Genomic DNA, 15,212 nt, shown 5'->3' with positions numbered 1-15,212 from the left:
GGCGTGAGCCACCACGCCTGGCTGTGGGGCATTTTTTAATGGGCTTCTTTGCTGTCCTGGTGTCTGTCCTCTTTGGTGAAGTTGTAGGTTTTATCCATTTGAGTTAATTTTTATACAATGTGCATGCTGTAGATCCAAGTCCATATTTCTGCATGGGATATCTGATTGCAGGCATATCCTGTCTTATTGTGCTTTGAAGCGGTTACCTGTATTTTTATAAATGGAAGGTTTGTGGGAATCTTGAGCAAGTCTCATCTTTCCAACAGCATGTGCTCACTGTGTCTGTGTCACATTTTGGTAACTCTCAGGATATTTCAGACTTTCCCACTATTATTATATCAGCCATGATAACCTTTGATGCTTCTATGGCAATTGTTTTGGGGCGCCATGAACCGTGCGCATAGAAGACAATGAGCTTCATCAGTGTTGTGCGTGTCCTGATTGCTCCACTCACGGGCCATTCTGCCATCTCGCCCTTTCTCCTTGGGCCTCCCCAATCCCGGTGACACAACACTATAGAAATTAGGTAAGTTAATAGCCCTGCAGTGGCCTCTACGTGTTCAAGTGAAAGGAAGAGTCACACGTCTCTCACTTTACATAAAGAGCTAGAAATGGCTAAACTTAGTGAGGAAGGCATGTTGAAAGTCGAGACAGGCTGAAAGCTAGGCCTCTCACACCAGTTAGCCAAGTCAACTGCAAAGGAAAGGTTCTTGAAGGAAATTACAAGTGCTCCTCCAGTGAACACATGAAAGATAAAGAAGTGAAGCAGCCTGTTGCTGATACAGAGAAAGTTGAGTCTGGATAGATCAAACCAGATATAACATCCCCTCAAGCCAGAGCCTAATCCAGAGCAAGGCTCTCACTCTGTTCAGTTCCATGAAGGCTGAGAGCTGAGGAGGCTGTAGAAGGAAAGCTTGAAGCTGGCGGAGGTTGGTTCATGGGGTTTAGGGAGAGAAGCCGTCCCAGTAACATAAAAGGGCAAATGAGGCAACAGGTGCGGGTGGAGAGGCTGCAGCGAGTTCTCCAGAAGATCTGTCTGGGATCATTGGCGAAGGTGGCTACACTGACAACATATTTTCCGTGTAGACAAAACAGCCTTCTTTTGGAAGAAGATGCCATCTAGGACTTTCATAGCTAGAGAGGAGGCCTCAGAGCCTGGCTTCAGAGGAAAGGCTGACTCTTGTTAGCGGCAGATGCAGCTGGTGACTTTAAGTCGAAGCCACTGCTCATTCAGTCTTTTAAGGCCACTACCTGCGGCTCAGAAAAAGATTCCTTCCAAAATAGTACTGCTCATTGACAGTGGACCTGGTCACCCAAGAGCTCTGATGGAGACGTTCATGCCTGCGGACACAGCATCCCTTCTGCAGCCCATGGATCAAGGAGCAATTTCAACTTTCAACGTTTATTATTTAAAAATATATTTCATGAAGCTATAGCTGCCATAGATAGTGATTCCCCTGATGGAACTGGGCACAGTAAATTGAAAACCTTCTGGAAAGGATTCACCATTCTGGATGCCATTAAGAACATTTGTGACTCATGGGAGAAGGGGTGAAAATATCAACATTAACAGGAGTGTGGAAGAAGCTGATTGTGACCCTCATGGATGACTTTGAGGGATTCAAGACTATTGTGGGAGGCGTGACCGCAGATGTGGTGGAAACAGCAAGGGAACTAGAATTAGAAGTGGAGCCTGAAGATGTGACCAAGTTGCTGCAATCTCAGGACAAAATTTAGCAGATAAAGAGTGGCTTTTCATGGATGAGCAGTAAAGTAGTTTTTTGTTTTGTTTTGTTTTGTTTTGTTTTGAGATGGAGCCTCCTTGCTCTGTCACCCAGGCTGGAATACAGTGGTGCGGTCTTGGCTCGCTGCAACCTCCGCCTCCTGGGTTCAAGTGATTTTCCTACATCAGCCTCCCAAGTAGCTGGGATTACAGGTGCCTGCCACAATGCTCAGCTAATTTTTGTATTTTTAATAGAGACAGCGTTTCACCATATTGGTCAGGCTGGTCTCAAACTCCTGACCTCAGGTGATCCACCCGCCTTGGCCTCCCAAAGTGCTGGGATTACAGGCACAAGCCACCACGCCCAGCCCAAAAAAGTAGTTTTTTTTTTAAGATGGAGTCTCGCACTCTCGCCCAGGCTGGAGTGCAGTGGCACAATCTTGGCTCACTGCAAGCTCCCTCCCAGGTTCACACCATTCTCCTGCCTCAGCCTCCCGAGTAGCTGGGACTACAGGCAACCGCCACCACACCCGGCTAATTTTCGTATTTTTAGTAGAGACAGGGTTTCACCATGTTAGCCAGGATGGTCTCGATCTCCTGACCTTGTGATCTGCCCACCTCGGCCTCCCAAAGTGCTGGGATTACAGGCGTGAGCCACCGCACCCGGCCAAAAAGTAGTTTCTTGAGATGAAAGTGAACATTGTGGAAATGACAAAGGATTGAGAATATTCCATAAACTTAGTTGCCAAAGCAGCAGCAGAATTTGAGAGGACCGACTCCAATTTTGAAAGAAGTTCTACTGTGGGTGAAATGTTATCAAACAGCATCACATGCTACAGTCTTTCATGGAAGGAAGAGTTAGTTGATGCAGCAAACTTCATTGTTGTCTTGTTTTAAGAAATTGCCACAGCCACCCCAACTCTCAGCAATACCACCCTGATCAGTCAGCAGCCGTTTACATTGAGGCAAGACCCTCCACTGGCAAAACGATTGCGACTCACTGAAGGCTCAGATGATCGTTAGCATTTCTGAGCAATAAAACATTTTAAAATTAAGGTACATACATTGTTTTTTAGACATAATGCTGTTATGCACTTAATAGACTACAGTATAGGGTAAACCTAAGTTTTGTCTGGGTAGAGTGACTCACACCTGTAATCCCAGCACTTTGGGAGGTCAGGGTGGGTTGACTGTTTGAGCCCAGCAGTTCAAGACCAGCCTGGGCAACATGGCAAAACCCATCTTTACAACGATTACAAACATTACCTGGGCATGGTGGCGCATGCCTGTCGTCCCAGCTACTGGGAAGGCTGAGGTAGAAGGATCAATTGAGCCCCAAGAGGTCAATGCTGCAGTGAGCCATGATTGCGCCACTGCAGTCCATTCTGGGTGACAGAGTGAAATCCTGTCCCAAAATAAAAAAAAAAATCACATAGCTTTTTTTTTTTTTTTGAGATGGAGTCTCACTCTGTCACTCAGGCTGGAGTGCAGTGGTGCAATCTTGGCTAACTGCAACCTCCACCTCCTGGGTTCAAGCGATTCCCTGCTTCAGCCTCCCAGGTAGCTGGGATCACAGGTGCACCCGCCACCATGCCCAGCCAATTTTTGTATTTTTAATAGAAATGGGGTTTCACTGTGTTGGCCAGGATGGTCTTGAACTCCTGACCTCAGGCCATCCACCTGCCTTGGCCTACCAAAGTGCTGGGATTACAGGCGTGAGCCACCACAAATCACGTAACTTTTATATGTACTGAGAAAACAAGCGTGAGCCAAAAATCACGTAACTTTTATATGCACTGAGAAACCAAATGATTTGTGTGATTTGCTTTATTGTGATGTTAGTCCATTGAGGTGGTTTGAAACCGAACTTGCCATATCTCCAAGATACGCTTGTATTCAAGGACCATTTGTTGAAAAGACTATTCTTTTTCTATTGAATCATCTTTGTACCTTTTTCCATAACTTAGTGACCTTATCTGTTTGAGTCTCTTTCTGGATTATGTATTCTTTTTTTCGATCTTGGATTCAATTTGCTAATATCTCGTTGAGCATTTTTGTGTCTGTGCTCAGGCTGTTATTGGTCTGTAGTTTCTTAGTACGGTCTTTGGTTCTAGTATCAGGGGATGCTGGCCTCATAGAATGGGTTGAGTGCTCTCTCTCTTCAGTGTTTTGAAAGATACTGTGTAGAATCAGCAGCATTTCTTCCTTAAATGTTTAGTAAATTCCCCAGGGAAGCCTGTCCTCACCGATGGAAAACTGCTAATGTAGAGAAGTCAGCTGAGGCGTCTAAAGGGACTAAGGAAGGGAGGAAAGGACACCAGGAAACTGTAGCCTAAGGTCCAGAGGGTTCTGGTCCAGACAGAGCAGCAGGGAGGCCCCGGGAGCTCCTTCCCGATGTGGGCTGTGGTCTCTGCAGGTGCTGTCCCTGGACACCAACATCACAAACCAGGTGAATAAGCTGAACCGAGACCTGCTTCGCCTGGTGGATGTCGGCGAGTTCTCTGAGGAGGCCCAGTTCCGAGACCCCTGCCGCTCCTACGTGCTTCCTGAGGTCATCTGCCGCAGCTGTAACTTCTGCCGCGACCTGGACCTGTGTAAAGACTCTTCCTTCTCAGAGGTGCGGCTGAGCTCCAGCGGGCCCTTCACTGTGGAGCAGAACATCCGAGGGCACTGCGGTGTCTTGAGGGCTTCTGCAGCTCCAGCTCTGTGGGTCACACCTGCTGCCCCTCTGACTCACATGGATTGGCAACAGGCCCCTTCCCAGGCCTCCCCACACCATGTTCGGAATGTTGTCCTAGGAAGGGCTCAAGTGCAGGTGGGAGGCCAGAGTGCGTGCAGCTGCACTCAGGAGACTCGCCCGTCACCAGGCGCTTCTCACAGCCCCTTCCTCTCCTGAGATCCTGCCCATGGCACTGTGGTCTGGAGGCTGGGCTGGTGACCTCTTGCACTCTTGCTCTGCCTAGGATGGGGCGGTCCTGCCTCAGTGGCTCTGCTCCAACTGTCAGGCGCCCTACGACTCCTCTGCCATCGAGATGACGCTGGTGGAAGTTCTACAGAAGAAGCTGATGGCCTTCACCCTGCAGGACCTGGTGAGTCGTGCATGCCGCCCGCCCATGTGCCCTGGAGTCCGCAGGGGTGTTTCTGTGCACTCCCGGGAGCCGGGGTGTGTGTAGGTCCTGAGGCACGCCCTGGTGTCCTCCAAGGGGCCTGCCCTGCAGACCAGTCCATGCCCTGAGCCTGATGGACTGTTCTGTCCACACTGGTTGAGCACCTGCCTTGGGTCAAGAGCTGGCCTTGTGGGTGCTTTGTTCTAGTGGAAGGAGGCAGACACTCCCAAGTGTGAAGAGAAGGAAAGGAGGAAGAGGGAGTTGCGCAGCTCGGCCACAGGAAGGTCTTGCCGAGGGGCATCTGAGCAGAGGCTGGGGGACGCGCCAAGCTGCCGTGTGGTGGTGCACGGCGTTCAGGCCTGCAGGATGGAGGGAGTGAGCAGGGCCTGGAGGAGGCCTCAGGACTGGGCGTCTGGGGTGGAACACCCACAGCGAGGGTGGGTGTAGGGAAGGCGCTGGCACGGAGGGATGAGGTCGTGCATTTTACTCATAACCGAGGGCTGGCTGCACACAGCAGGGGCTCGAGGCTTACTGATGGGCCCACGAATGTGTCTCGCGAGCCTGTGAAGAAGCAGCAGGCAGGTCTGGCCAGCGCGGGAGGGCTGGCGCCCATCGGGGCTGCTCCCTTTCAGGTCTGCCTGAAGTGCCGCGGGGTGAAGGAGACCAGCATGCCTGTGTACTGCAGCTGCGCGGGAGACTTCGCCCTCACCATCCACACCCAGGTGGGCTCTCCCTCATCTGCCTCGGCTCAGCCTGGCCTCCTTGGCCTCCTCTCTGAGTGGACTGGGGTCTCACTGTGCCTGTTTATTCCTGCAGGTCTTCATGGAACAGATCGGAATCTTCCGGAACATTGCCCAGCACTACAGCATGTCGTACCTCCTGGAGACCCTGGAGTGGCTGCTGCAGAAGAACCCACAGCTGGGCCGTTAGCCAGCCCCGGGCCCCGGGTGCCTCTGCGTCCGTGCCAGGCCTCCTGATGCCAAGGCCACATCCCCGTGCTTCCAGTGACCAGACCACTGACCACCCTGACTGTCCAAACCTGTGACCCCAGGCCAGGGAACGGGGAGGAAACCAAAGAAAACCATTTTCAGGGAGCTCAGACGTCACAGAAGGGAGTGGGAGCAGGATGTGGCCCTGGCCTCGCCAGAGCACCTGAAGAAGCAGGCCGTGAGCGAGGCTGCGACTGCCCTGGGTGCCATTTCTCACACAGTGAATGCTTTTCCAGGCCTCTGTTGCTTCCTGCACCACACCTGGTGGGGTGGGAGCATCCTCTAGGTGCCCCTAGTTCTTTGTCCTGCCTCCCAGAGGGAGGAAAAGCCCCTAGGGGCTTCTGGCTCCCTGAGATTGGGCTCTGAGACGAGACGGGTTCCCAAGGCCCTGGTGGGGCTGGAGTCTCACCTGTTTGCATGGAGAAATGGGCTGGCCCCACAGCCTCACAGGAGCAGTTTGTGGGCTGGTTTCCCGGGGAATCTGGACCCTAACCCGTGAGAATCTGGATTTTGGCTTGTGAGCCCTGCTCATTTGGAGCCGGGTCTAGAGGGAACTCTCTATCAGCCTCAGGAAAACAAGACCTCTGTGCACCTCACTTTTGGCTCACTGCAGCCCTTGTCCTTCACCTCCACACAGGACCAGCTGGAAGCAGAAAGAAGAAAGGCCAATTTCACAGGGCACCAAACAAGTATGAAATGTAAATCAGAAATGCAGACACCCCAGACGAGAGCCTCACAGGAGGGAGGGGGCCCCACAGGCTCCCCAGGAGGCTCGCGTCTTTGGCCCAGAGCCAGCCTTAGTTTGTCCCTGCCATGTACTGTCCGAGGCCATCGCTGCTACACTTTGTTTTTATTTGTATTTCATACTGAAGTTTCTCTAGGTGGTCACTGTGTATTTGTGCAGAGCGCCTCAGATCGGGGACTGGGTACCACTGGTCACGTGTTTGGCCCCTGGATGCTGCTGGGGCCGCCTGCCTGGAGAAACCTGATGCCTGCTCAGATGGAGGAGTGCAGAGGCCTCCAGAGTGGAGATCAAATCAAATTAGGGCAAGCAGGGGAGGAGGGAGGCTGGCTGACTAGGCTTCATTCCTGGAAGCGAATCTGGAGAACCCTCAGGAGTGAGGAGTGATGGGGCCAGGGGACAGCCGCTCATCCCCCAGGAAGGCCACCTAGCAGGACCAGGGGTCGCCCGGCGCAGCCGTGGGCGCCGGTCAGCCTGGGTTCACTCTGAGGCTAGCTGCGGGCATTTGAGTAGTGGTGGAGGGGTCAGAAACGGGAAGCTCTGGCCCTGGTTCCCAAGCAGCGGCTCAACCAGAAGAGCCAGTTTCTCCAAAAATGAGCTGGATATTTGTGAGCCACACAGCATGTGCAGGCCGTGGGGTGACCTGAGGCTGATGCCCGAGGCTGGGAGGCCACAGTCAAGGGAAATGGGGCCCGTGGAAGACATGTTCTCGCCACCTGAACACAGCACTGGGATGAGGACTCTGGAGTTGTGCTGAGACCTCCAAACTCAGGCTTTAGGGTCAGACCAGGGTCGTCTTACCCGCCCTTCTCCGCTCTTTGACCTTTGGGCGTGGTGTTGCTCTCCTGAGACTGGTTTCCCTTCAGAGGCAGGATGTCATCTGTCACTGGCACAGGTGACATCATGACGCTGTTCTGGGCTCCTCCCCCCACCCAGTGGGCACCAGTCTAACCACTGCAGCATTTGAGGATGCAGTAACCAGATTACCCCCAGGCCCTGATGCAGTTAGTGCTGGCTCCCGGGCTGGTGTCCTTCCACCCCCACCTGGCCTGACTTCCCATCTCGGTATTCCTGCCCCCTCCCATGGAGTAGGAATGAACACTGGTCTGAGCACTGCTGTAGTCTGAGCTTTCGTTTTCCTTGTGTGCAGCTGTCCCGGCCTCCCTCCCGTTTCTCTCTTCCTGAGTCATGCTGTCCTCCCACATTTTGAGATGAGCCAGCTTTGGTTTGGAGTCTGGGGTGGCCCTGTCAGAAGCAAGTGCACTGAGGAGGTGGCCTGGGTCCCAGTGCACTCCTAGCCTGGGCAGACCTGACCGTGGCCTGGCTGGCTGTGGGGACCATGCGTCATGGGGCAGGCAGACATGTGCCCTGCACACCTCGCAGGCTGCTTAGAGGGGAGATGACCCAGACAGAGGTCACCGTGCAGCCCAGCTCCAGGCCGGCAGGGCCTGACATTCCATATTCACAGGCTCACGATGCTCCTCCCCAAGGAACGAGGCCAGAAGGTTCTGCTCACAGGTTTATTGGACTGAGTATGTTGTGACTTCTAAGGGAAGAGCCTGGGCAGATTTGAGGTTACAACGCCTGTGGGGTGGGGTGGGGTGGGGTGGGGTTCCCAGGGCCCAAGACCGGGAGCAGAGCCCCTCAGAGCTCAGCTGGCTTGGGTTCCAGGTGGCTGTGAGAGGTGATGGGAAGTGAGCAGCCCTGTAGGGACCAGCTGGGGAGGAGGTGTCAGGGGCTGTATGCCAGGGTGGGGCACAAGCCTGGGGCCAGAGCGTGCCCCCAGCCCTTGCACAGGGATCCTGTGGTGCCCCGTTTCGTGGAGATGCTCCGCTACTGAGGTGCCCACGTCCACGTGCAGGTCCCTAGCCGGGGACTGTCTGGCCCCACCAGGCCGGGTCTGCAGTCCAGTGTGATGGAAAGGAGCTCAGAGTTGAGCCAAACCTTTGGGGTCTGTGGGTGTGGAGGCTTGGGCAGGCTCGGAGGCAGGAGTGTCCACCATCTGCTCAGATGGGGCAGAGATGGGGCAAGGCCGCAGGGGCGGGAAGGCTGGGCCACACTCTGCCCCTTGTTGGCCCTCCTGGCCTGACGGAGGGCTGGGGTGCTGGTCCTCGGAGCAGTGGCCGGGCTCGGGAGGGGCCTGGCCCAATACACGGGCAAGGGTCACAGGCCAGCTACCTGAGGGCTGGCTCGGCGTACACACCTTGTCAAATTTCTTATGGCTGTAGACCTTGTTTTTGTTCATGAATGTTAGCAAGATCCAGTCGCACAGGAAGGAGCCCTGGGGCCAGCAGAGACCGGTGTGTAAGGGCCTGGTGGACCCCCCGCACCCGCTGGGACCCCAGAGAGGGTTCCTTACCACCCCGACGGAAGTCAGAGCTGTGGCCAGATTAATAATGGTGGGAATCAGGCTGAACTTCCCGGCCTGGGGAGAATGGGGGTCGTGGTCAGAATGTCTGACAGCGTCTGATGGGGCTTAAGGGAGGGGTGGGGCGTGAGGAGCTCAGACCCAGGCTAGAAGGGCTGGCCACCCACCCCCAGCAGGTGCAGGCACCTGTCCATGCACAATGACGTCAATGCGGATCCCGTAGGCCTTGATGAGCGTGCGGGTGGTGGTGCCATTGATCTTGTAGTATTTGGCAAACCTGCAATGGGAAGGCCAGTGCCCACTCGTCCTCTGCACTCCAGGGCTGCCCCACAGGCATTGGGCCTCTCGGGACCCCACCACAGCTATGCCAGTGTGGACAGCGGTGTCCCAAGTACAGCACCTGAAGTTGTAGCCTGACGAGGCAGGCACGTGCTTGGGGTCAAGCCTCCGGAAGGAGTACTTGGGGTTGCACTCCGATGCAGGCAGGTCCAGGTCACAGTCCCAGTTGATAATGACCCCAATGACACCACCCTGCCAAGAAGGAGCCAGAGAAGGGGGTCAGGAGGGCACACGAGAGGCCCCTCGAGAGCCGGGGTCAGTCCCAGGCCAGGGAAGGGGGTCAGGAGGGCACACGAGAGGCCCCTCGAGAGCCCGCGTCAGTCCCAGGCTGCATGTGAGGTGTGCACTGAGGGGCCCATGGGGCAGCTCAGGGGTACTGGTGGGCACAAGGGGTGCCAGCAGCCAGCCCCATGGCCAGTGTCAATAATTCAGCAAGCGCCACACAGGATGGGTTGCGCTGATCGCATTTCTTTCCTCTGCCTGAGCGGGGCCAGCTGGTCAGGAGGGAGGAGGGACTGGTCCCCTGTACCCCAGGCCCTCTCTGTGCAGGTGGGAGCCCACCCTGGCCCCACCCTGCCTGCGCTTGCCCTGCCTTGTGTGCGAGCTCTGTGAAGCTCTCCCCAGCCTTCTCCACGATAAAGCCCAGCTTGAAGATGGGGCAGTAGAGGTCGGAGGCCTCGTGGAACGTGCAGCGCTTCAGGTACCCATCTGTGCGGTCGGCGATGTTGCCCCTGAGGAGGCGGCAGGAGGCGAGACCTGCACCCCAAATACCCCATTCCCAGAAGGCAGCCCTCAGGCTGGGCCATCACCACACCCCGCGGCTCTTACTTGGAGAAGTGGAATTTGGGGTAGTGGATGCTGTTCTTGATGAGGATGGTGAAATTTGGGGCCATCGTACCCAGAAATTGGCTGAGGAGGCACAGAAGGGTTGTTTAGTCCCCTCTTCCCGCAAAGCCCCCGCCTGGCATTGGCGCCCACCCCTCCCCAGCTCTTGTCACTCCTGCCCCGCCTGTTTGGCCTCTGGTCAGAGGAAAAGGATCAGAGTGGAGGCTGGGCCCCAGGCCGGGGCGCAGGTGCACCTGACAGAGGCCCCATCTTCCACCGGGCACCAGCCGAACACCTCGCAGGTCTTGGAGGGCCCCTGGTAATAGGGCACACAGCGCCCGGTCCTCAGGCCTGTGAGGCAGAGGTCACTGAGGCATTAGCGGGGACGCAGCCCTGCCCCACCCGCCCAGCCCCAGCTGGCGCACACCGACCGTTTCCCAGCATGTTCAGCTCCCCAGCCACGCAGTCGGCGTCGGAGAGGCAGGTGGCGTTGTGGACCCTTATGCTCTAGGGTGGAGGCGGCCCAGTCAGGGACCCCGCAAGGGACAGCTGGCCCGCCTAGCTGAGGCAGGGTCCCCCAGCGCCGCGGGATCCCCTCACCTCGGGGCAGGTTCCCTGGGTCTGGGAGTGGGTGGCCTCGACCCTGGTGATGATGCTGAACACGCTGCCCCCCTGGGCTCAGAAAGAGGGGGCGGTCGGCCAGGCGGCAGCCGCTGCCCCCTCCGCCCACTAGGGTAGGGTGCACGGCGGGGCGGGGGGCAGGGGGCGGCCCGCACCTCGGGGGGCTTCACATACTCCTCCACGTCCCACACTTTGTGCTCGGACGTGGTGATCCCCTTGACCTTGGTGATGATGGAGCTCTCGGGGCCCGTCTCGCTCTCCTGGTAGCTTTTCTGCACGATGAATACGTACCTGCGGGCAGGGGCGGCGCCGGCTCCGGAGGCGACCCTGGGAAGGCTGAGTCCGCCCGCAGGCACGGCAGGGGCCCTCCCGCGACCCGGGTCGCTCTGCGGGGCTCTTGGGGCCTGCCCCACGCCCCCAGTCCCAGCCCCAGCCCCAGCCCCGCGCCCCCAATCCCAGCCCCTGCCCCGCGCCCCTGGTCCCAGCCCCTGCCCCGCGCCCCCGGTCCCAGCCCCAGCCCCTGCCCCGCGCCCCTGGTCCCAGCCCCAGCCCCGCGCCCCCAGTCCCAGCGCCCCCAATCTCAGCCCCTCCCCTGCGCCCCGCACCCCGCGCCCCGCGCACCACACGAAGTAGAGCAGGATGAGCAGCTGCACGGCGCGGTACAGGACCCCCAGGCGCCGGTTCCTCACCACGATCACCTTGGGCGTCTCGTAGTCCCAGAGGGCGGACCAGCAGCCCCGGGCCAGGCGCCGGGCGGTCGCCCCGGCGGGGTACTTGGGCTGGGCGGCGGCCATGGCGCGGGCGGCCCCCACCTCCAGGAAGGCGCTGCAGGGCTGAGGGTCGGCCCCGCTGCGCACCGAGAGCGGGGGGCGCGCGGTGGGCGGGGAGCTCGCGGCTCCGCCTCCGGGGTGCGGCCTCGGGCCCGCCCCGCCTCGCCCCGGCCCCGCCCCGCCCCGCAGGTGTCCCGGGAGTCCCGGGTGTCCCAGGTGGGGCTGGGAGCGGGGCCTCGCGGGGACAGAGCCGGGGGCGCGGCAGCCCAGCCCCAGCTCTTGGTCCAGGTGGGGGCCGAGCGCGGAACCGGCGGTCTCGAAGTTGGAGGGTCGGGATTCCCTGGGTGGGAACTTTTTCCGAGCTCGAGGAGAAAGACATGGGAAGTCCCGCCGGCCTCCGCGGCGCCCCCCACCCCGTCCAGGCCGGTTCCTGCCGCGGCTGCCGGGGCTTCGAGCGGAACCTGCACTCCCGCCTTTGCCAGCAGACCCCTCGCTTCCAGCTCCTGCCTCCGCCGCAGCTCCAGCCCTCGAGCTGGAGAGGGATCCACGGCCGATCCGTTTTCTTCTTTGCAAGCCAGAGTTTTCTTTCTTTCTTTTTCTTTCTTTCTTTCTTTCTTTTTTCTCTTTTTTTTGGTAACTTTTCGAACCTCCACCCCACCCACATTATTTTGAAGCAAATCCCAAGCATCACAGTTTTTCACAAAATAATTTTAAAATAGTTTATTATGATAAAATCAGCATAGCATGTAATTAACTATTTTAAAGTAAACAATTCAGTGACATTCACAACATTGTGCAACCACCACCGCCTCTGTTTCGTCCTCAAACACTTTCCCACCCCAAAATAAAACTCCCATCCATTAAGCAGTCACGACCCGTTCCACACTCCTCCCATGCCCTGGCAACCACCGGTCGCTTTTCTGTCTCAGTGAATGGACTTGCCTGTTCTGGATATTTCATATCAAGGAAATGCAATATTTGTTTCTGGGTTAATGCCTTTTCTGTCTGGCTTCATTCACTGAGCATGTTTTCAAGGTTCATCCACATTGTAGCATGTGTCAGGGCATCACCCCTTCTTATGGCCAGGAGAAATGTCTAGGCTATCCAAAGAAGGAATTTAGATTGCTTTCAAACTAACTCTGTGAATAGTGCTGTTATAAACACTGGTGCATAAGTATTTGTTTGAACTGTTAAATTAACTCAATTAACAGGCTGCCTCTGTGCCTTGAGTTTCTAGGTAACAACAAACTGCAACCTAATGTACCACAGAAACAAGCTAAAAGCTTAACCTATGAGTATATTTTGGAACAAATAGCTGGGTCTCAGCCAGTCACAGGCTGCTAACTGATCTGATCATGCCATATAAGGCAAACATCTCAAGCAGTAACAAAATCAAGCTAATTGTGATTTTTTTTTTTTTTTTGGTATCTCACTTCTGTGTTCTATCTATAAAAACTTCCTGCCCACATTACAGAGTGGAGCTCTCAAACCTCCCCCACTGGTTCTGAGTGCTGCCCAATTCATGAGTTGTGTTTTGCTCAATTAAACTCTGTTGGCTGGGCACAGTGGCTCATACCTGTAATCACAGCATTGTGGGAGGCCAACGTGGGTAGATCACTTGAGATCAGGGGTTCGAGCCAGCCTGGCCAACATGGCGAAACCTCGTCTCCACTAAAAACACAAAAGTTAGCCAGGTGTTGTGGCATCTGTAATCCCAGCTACTAGGGAGGCTGAGGCAAGAGAATCACTGGAATCTGGGAGGTGGAGGTTGCAGTGAACCGAGATTGCACCACTGCACTCCAGCCTGCATGACAGAGGGAGACTCTGTCACACACACACACACACACAGAAACTCTTAAATTTAATTTGTCCAAAGTTTTTGTTTTAACAGTTTGGTGTCAGAAGTGGGATCTGAAGTAGACCTTCAGCCACCCCCTAGGAGCACTGAATGCTCAGTAGGCCCTGTGTGCCTGCTGATCTCTCAAAGCATCTAGAATCATAGGTGAGTTCTCTCTGGTGGATTTGTGCTCTATGAGCACGTGTTTTGAGCCCTCTACTTTGAGCAATTCTTTTTTTTTTTTTTGAGATGGAGTCTCACTCTGTTGCCCAGGCTGGAGTGCGGTGGCATGATCTCAGCTCACTGCAACCTCCGCCTCCCAGATTCAAGCAATTCTCCTGTCTCAGCCTCCCAAGTAGCTGGGATTACAGGCACATGCCACCGCGCCCAGCTAATTTTTTTGTATTTTAGTGGAGACGGGGTTTCACTGTGTTGCCCGGGCTGGTCTCAAACTCCTGAGCTCAGGCAATCCACCTGCCTTGGCCTCCCAAAGTGCTGGGATTACAGGCATGAGCCATGGCGCCCGGCCTTGAGCAATTCTTAGACCGGAATGGGTCCAGGATTGAATTGGATCCAAAACTTAACTCTATTGTATCCAGTTAGAGGCCTTGAGTAGGTCCCTTTTGGCTTGGGTTTGTCTGAATCCAAGGAGTCTGCGTGCCGCCTTCTGGGACGTTTGCTAATTATGTGTGTAAGAACTATGGACCCAGAACTTGTGCACATTTTAGAAAAATCGGCTAACCCCAAACTCAAAAAGACCCCTCCAGATTCTTGGAACCGTACACCTTTTGGAGACCTTAAGGTGAAGCTAACCAGGGAAGTTTTCCCCAGAAGCAGACAGGATCCTAAATGTGGACAGCTTTTCCAAGATCATGGGTCGAGACTTCTCTGCCATCATGACAGCCTTAGCCTCCCCCTGGCCCCTTATTTCCTGCTGTCTGAATCTTTTCCTTTTCGTTCCAGGAAAATCCACAGCACCATAATGTGTGGATGGCGTCAGCTAAGGCTTACGCTCTAGGAAAAACCCAGAGTGGTAGTTGGGTTTGTGGGTTAATGTCAAAAGCCAGGAAACTACATCAATCCCTGTCATTTTTCACGATGACGGTCACCCTGGAACTCCCAGGGGAGAGTGGAGAGCGTCCCCATGTGTCCCAGGGGAACTGGAGAGTGTCCCCATGTGTCCCAGGGAAGAATGGAGAGAGTCCCCGTGTGTCCCGGGGAAGACTGGAGAGAGACCCCGTGTGTCCCGGGGAAGACTGGAGAGCGTCCCCGTGTGTCCCGGGGGAGAGTGGACAGCCCATATGTCCCAGGGGAGAGTATCCCCGTGTGTCCCAGGGAAGAGTGGAGAGCGTCCCTGTGTGTCCCGGGAGAGAGTGGACAGTGTCCCCGTGTGTCCCAGGGGAGAGTGGACAGTGTCCCCCTGTGTCCTGGGGGAGAGTGGGGAGCGTCCCCATGTGTCCCGGGGAAGAGTGGAGAGCGTCCCTGTGTGTCCCGGGAGAGAGTGGACAGTGTCCCCGTGTGTCCCAGGGGAGAGTGGACAGTGTCCCCCTGTGTCCTGGGGGAGAGTGGGGAGCGTCCCCATGTGTCCCAGGGAAGAGTGGAGAGCATCCCTGTGTGTCCCGGGAGAGAGTGGACAGTGTCCCCGTGTGTCCCAGGGGAGAGTGGACAGTGTCCCCCTGTGTCCTGGGGGAGAGTGGGGAGCGTCCCCATGTGTCCCAGGGAAGAGTGTTCCTGTCCCTGTGTGTCCCGGGAGAGAGTGGACAGTGTCCCCGTGTGTCCCAGGGAAGAGTGGAGAGTGTCCCCGTCCCTGCGTCCCTAGGAAGAGTGGACACACACACTCTCCTTTATGTTCCAGACACCACTGCTATCACTTTCATATACCCGCTGAAAC

At 56.0% G+C, this 15,212-nt stretch overlaps 2 protein-coding genes across 15 annotated transcripts in view; one reads left to right on the top strand and one right to left on the bottom strand.

Moving 5' to 3' along the window:
* POLE (DNA polymerase epsilon, catalytic subunit) overlaps window positions 1-6,695 on the top strand; it is a 62,787-nt gene extending 56,092 nt beyond the window's left edge. For 4 of the 7 annotated variants that reach the window (XR_010147869.1, XR_010147870.1, XR_010147874.1 and 1 more), the window contains 4 exons: window positions 4,140-4,340; window positions 4,687-4,812; window positions 5,038-5,552; window positions 5,647-6,695. Coding sequence is in view for 2 of the 7 variants with exons in the window: in XM_016924680.4 (XP_016780169.4) it covers window positions 4,140-4,340; window positions 4,687-4,812; window positions 5,463-5,552; window positions 5,647-5,760 (531 nt within the window). In the remaining 5 variants the exon portion in view is untranslated. The remainder of the gene's footprint in view (window positions 1-4,139; window positions 4,341-4,686; window positions 4,813-5,037; window positions 5,553-5,646) is intronic. The other 3 variants (XR_010147871.1, XM_016924680.4, XM_016924682.4) reach the window with 1 other exon arrangement.
* A 1,372-nt stretch (window positions 6,696-8,067) lies between these two features.
* Window positions 8,068-11,588, bottom strand: P2RX2 (purinergic receptor P2X 2). 8 transcript variants are annotated; one of them, XM_016924692.4, is made up of 12 exons: window positions 11,336-11,588; window positions 10,870-11,005; window positions 10,694-10,765; window positions 10,525-10,600; window positions 10,348-10,444; window positions 10,097-10,177; window positions 9,861-9,999; window positions 9,330-9,460; window positions 9,116-9,206; window positions 8,921-8,986; window positions 8,765-8,842; window positions 8,068-8,563 (listed from the first exon to the last, which is right to left on the bottom strand). In XM_016924692.4, the coding sequence occupies exons 1-12, from the start codon at window positions 11,506-11,508 to the stop codon at window positions 8,489-8,491; spliced, it is 1,215 nt and encodes a 404-aa protein (XP_016780181.1). In that variant the 5' UTR covers window positions 11,509-11,588; the 3' UTR covers window positions 8,068-8,488. The 8 variants fall into 8 exon arrangements, with proteins under 8 accessions (XP_016780181.1, XP_016780179.1, XP_016780177.1 ...); XM_016924690.4 differs by having other exon boundaries at window positions 8,068-8,842; XM_016924688.4 differs by having other exon boundaries at window positions 8,068-8,986.
* Window positions 11,589-15,212: the final 3,624 nt, after the last annotated feature.

This window comes from Pan troglodytes, chromosome 10 (genome assembly GCF_028858775.2).
Source record: "Pan troglodytes isolate AG18354 chromosome 10, NHGRI_mPanTro3-v2.0_pri, whole genome shotgun sequence".
Taxonomy (NCBI): Eukaryota; Metazoa; Chordata; class Mammalia; order Primates; family Hominidae; genus Pan; species Pan troglodytes.
Note: the sequence above shows the minus strand (reverse complement) of the source record. Positions and strands in the feature narration are given on the sequence as shown.

Bases quoted from the DNA above. Each gene is read 5' to 3' on its own strand.
- P2RX2 (XM_016924685.4), bottom strand. From the start codon at position 11,508: ATGGCCGCCGCCCAGCCCAAGTACCCCGCCGGGGCGACCGCCCGGCGC. The intron at 11,006-11,335 runs GTGCGCGGGGCG...CCCTGCCCGCAG, and splicing joins ATCCTGCTCTACTTCGTGTG to GTACGTATTCATCGTGCAGA. The intron at 10,445-10,524 runs GTCGGTGTGCGC...TCTGCCTCACAG, and splicing joins GCTGAACATGCTGGGAAACG to GCCTGAGGACCGGGCGCTGT.